The 1,799-nt window shown below is 34.9% G+C and overlaps 1 protein-coding gene across 1 annotated transcript; it reads right to left on the minus strand.

The window, feature by feature from the left end:
* Positions 1–286: 286 nt before the first annotated feature.
* LOC108356225 (uncharacterized) lies at positions 287–1,793 on the minus strand. Its single transcript, XM_017607346.1, has 2 exons — positions 1,643–1,793; positions 287–1,597 (listed from the first exon to the last, which is right to left on the minus strand). Exons 1-2 carry the CDS (start codon positions 1,665–1,667, stop codon positions 1,260–1,262), a joined length of 363 nt encoding a protein of 120 aa, XP_017462835.1. The 5' UTR covers positions 1,668–1,793; the 3' UTR covers positions 287–1,259.
* Between the last annotated feature and the right edge of the window lie 6 nt (positions 1,794–1,799).

A 1,799-nucleotide genomic window follows, 5' to 3' on the forward strand; every position in this document is an offset into this window, starting at 1 on the left:
ACTCGAATGAACAATTTGAAGAGTGGATCGAAACACAACGTAATTTAGAGCAGTATTCCACAAAGCAACTTACCAATCTGATACAATGCGTTTGTGTCAGTGATAAACGCACCAGACATAAGCTATTGCAGCTATTAGGTGGAAATAGCAGTAGCGTTGGAAACGGCAATAACCTCAATATAAGTATAAGTAGCACATAGTTGTAATATCATTAAGTAACAACCTCGAATTAATGTGAGGCCTCCACTTGGTCATAGCACAAACAATTGAAATGAATTTGAATTCAAATGCTGCGTTAATGTCTCGAAAACATTCCATTTAATTTTACAACTTTCGCTTATTGAAAATATTATTTGATCTATTATTGAATCGATCTCTCATTAACCATTTTTATAGGTACTCTTATTGTACTTCAGTCTCTCTGAAAACTATCCTCCATAATGTATTAATACCTATTACGGTGTCCTGCGGAAGCCATCCGCAGGGATATCATCCGACTCGCACTGCCATAACAAGCAAGTGTGGACGATGATTCTTGAGAATGACATCTGCCGGACACATGTCTGTTATGGTCCAATTTCGTAATAGGGATGATTATGTTATCTGAAATTGGTGTAACTTGAATCTCGAAAACATGTAAAACATCTCTCTATATACTACATATTTATCTATTTTATCAGGCAGGTGGTTCTGCAATTCACTTCCGAGTGAAATTGATTCAAGTTCGCTTTGAATTCAAATTGGCAGGGGTTTAAATTCACTCGGAAGTGAATTGCAGAACCTGCCCGCATATATAGTCAGTTTTATTTAACACAAGGTTTAATATATGTATTTCGATAATGTACCTTATTAGCGTGTTACTTATTTAATTATTTTATAAGACAAATTTTTGCATACTCTTTTGTGCAGCCGAACGGACAAATAATTCTGATATAAAAACCACAACTAAAAGTAATATGAAAATATATTATACATATATACATTTACTGTATTAATAAATCTACACATATTAATGAATTCTAATTTAAAGTAATCATATTTGTAGCTCTAAACATGTAATCAAACTTTTACTGCAAATGAAAAAGAAATTAGTTTGCCAGCAAATGCCGACAACAGAGAATTATCAAATACACACTAGAATTGTTTCTTAAATAATTAGAAGGAATAAAAGGTATAATAAATAAATTTAAAATTACTTTTTGGTGTGTACCTGAGATCCTAATGCTAATCCGTTTAAATTTGAAATGTACCCAAGATATTTAATTTAACACCTGCGCCATTAGAGCCCTACGCTTTTGTTTGCCCTGTTCGTCTTGTTCATCTCTTAGTTTCTTTGAGCCTTCGTCTATCACTTTGGCCCAATTAAATTGCATATCCTTCAGTTTGCGCTCGCTATAGTCATCCTCCATTTCAACGCAAAGATTATGTAATGCACAAACCGTGTCCACTATTTTTCGTACTTCATGAATATTACGCGCTTCCAACGCATATAAAACATTAAAACGTTTCGCCATTGCGTCTAGTACTTGTTCGCCAATATGTAAAGCCGGCTGTAATGCTGAATTGAAATTTCGCTCCTCATTATCGCTGGGCTCACCTATTGGACGCATTAGATAGGGTTTAAGAGGAAAGCTATTATTACCTATGAGGTAACTGCCTGTTGGCATTGTTTGTACATTTAATGCCAATGTTTGACCTATGGGTGAGGCGTCGAACGAATAGTCATCAGCAAGTACCAAAAAGGAATCGATAATCTTTTGATCGGCGTCACAAATGATTTGCAATACTACTTGTCGCTC

This window comes from Rhagoletis zephyria, unplaced genomic scaffold, assembly GCF_001687245.7.
Source record: "Rhagoletis zephyria isolate East Lansing unplaced genomic scaffold, Rhagoletis_zephyria_1.1 Rzeph_scaffold_55748, whole genome shotgun sequence".
NCBI classification, from domain to species: domain Eukaryota; kingdom Metazoa; phylum Arthropoda; class Insecta; order Diptera; family Tephritidae; genus Rhagoletis; species Rhagoletis zephyria.

Coding starts and splice junctions, on each gene's coding strand:
- LOC108356225 (XM_017607346.1), bottom strand. CDS start 1,667: ATGCCAACAGGCAGTTACCTCATAG. Junction 1,598..1,642: donor AACAGGCAGTTACCTCATAG/GTAATAATAGCT, acceptor TGCGTCCAATAG/GTGAGCCCAGCGATAATGAG.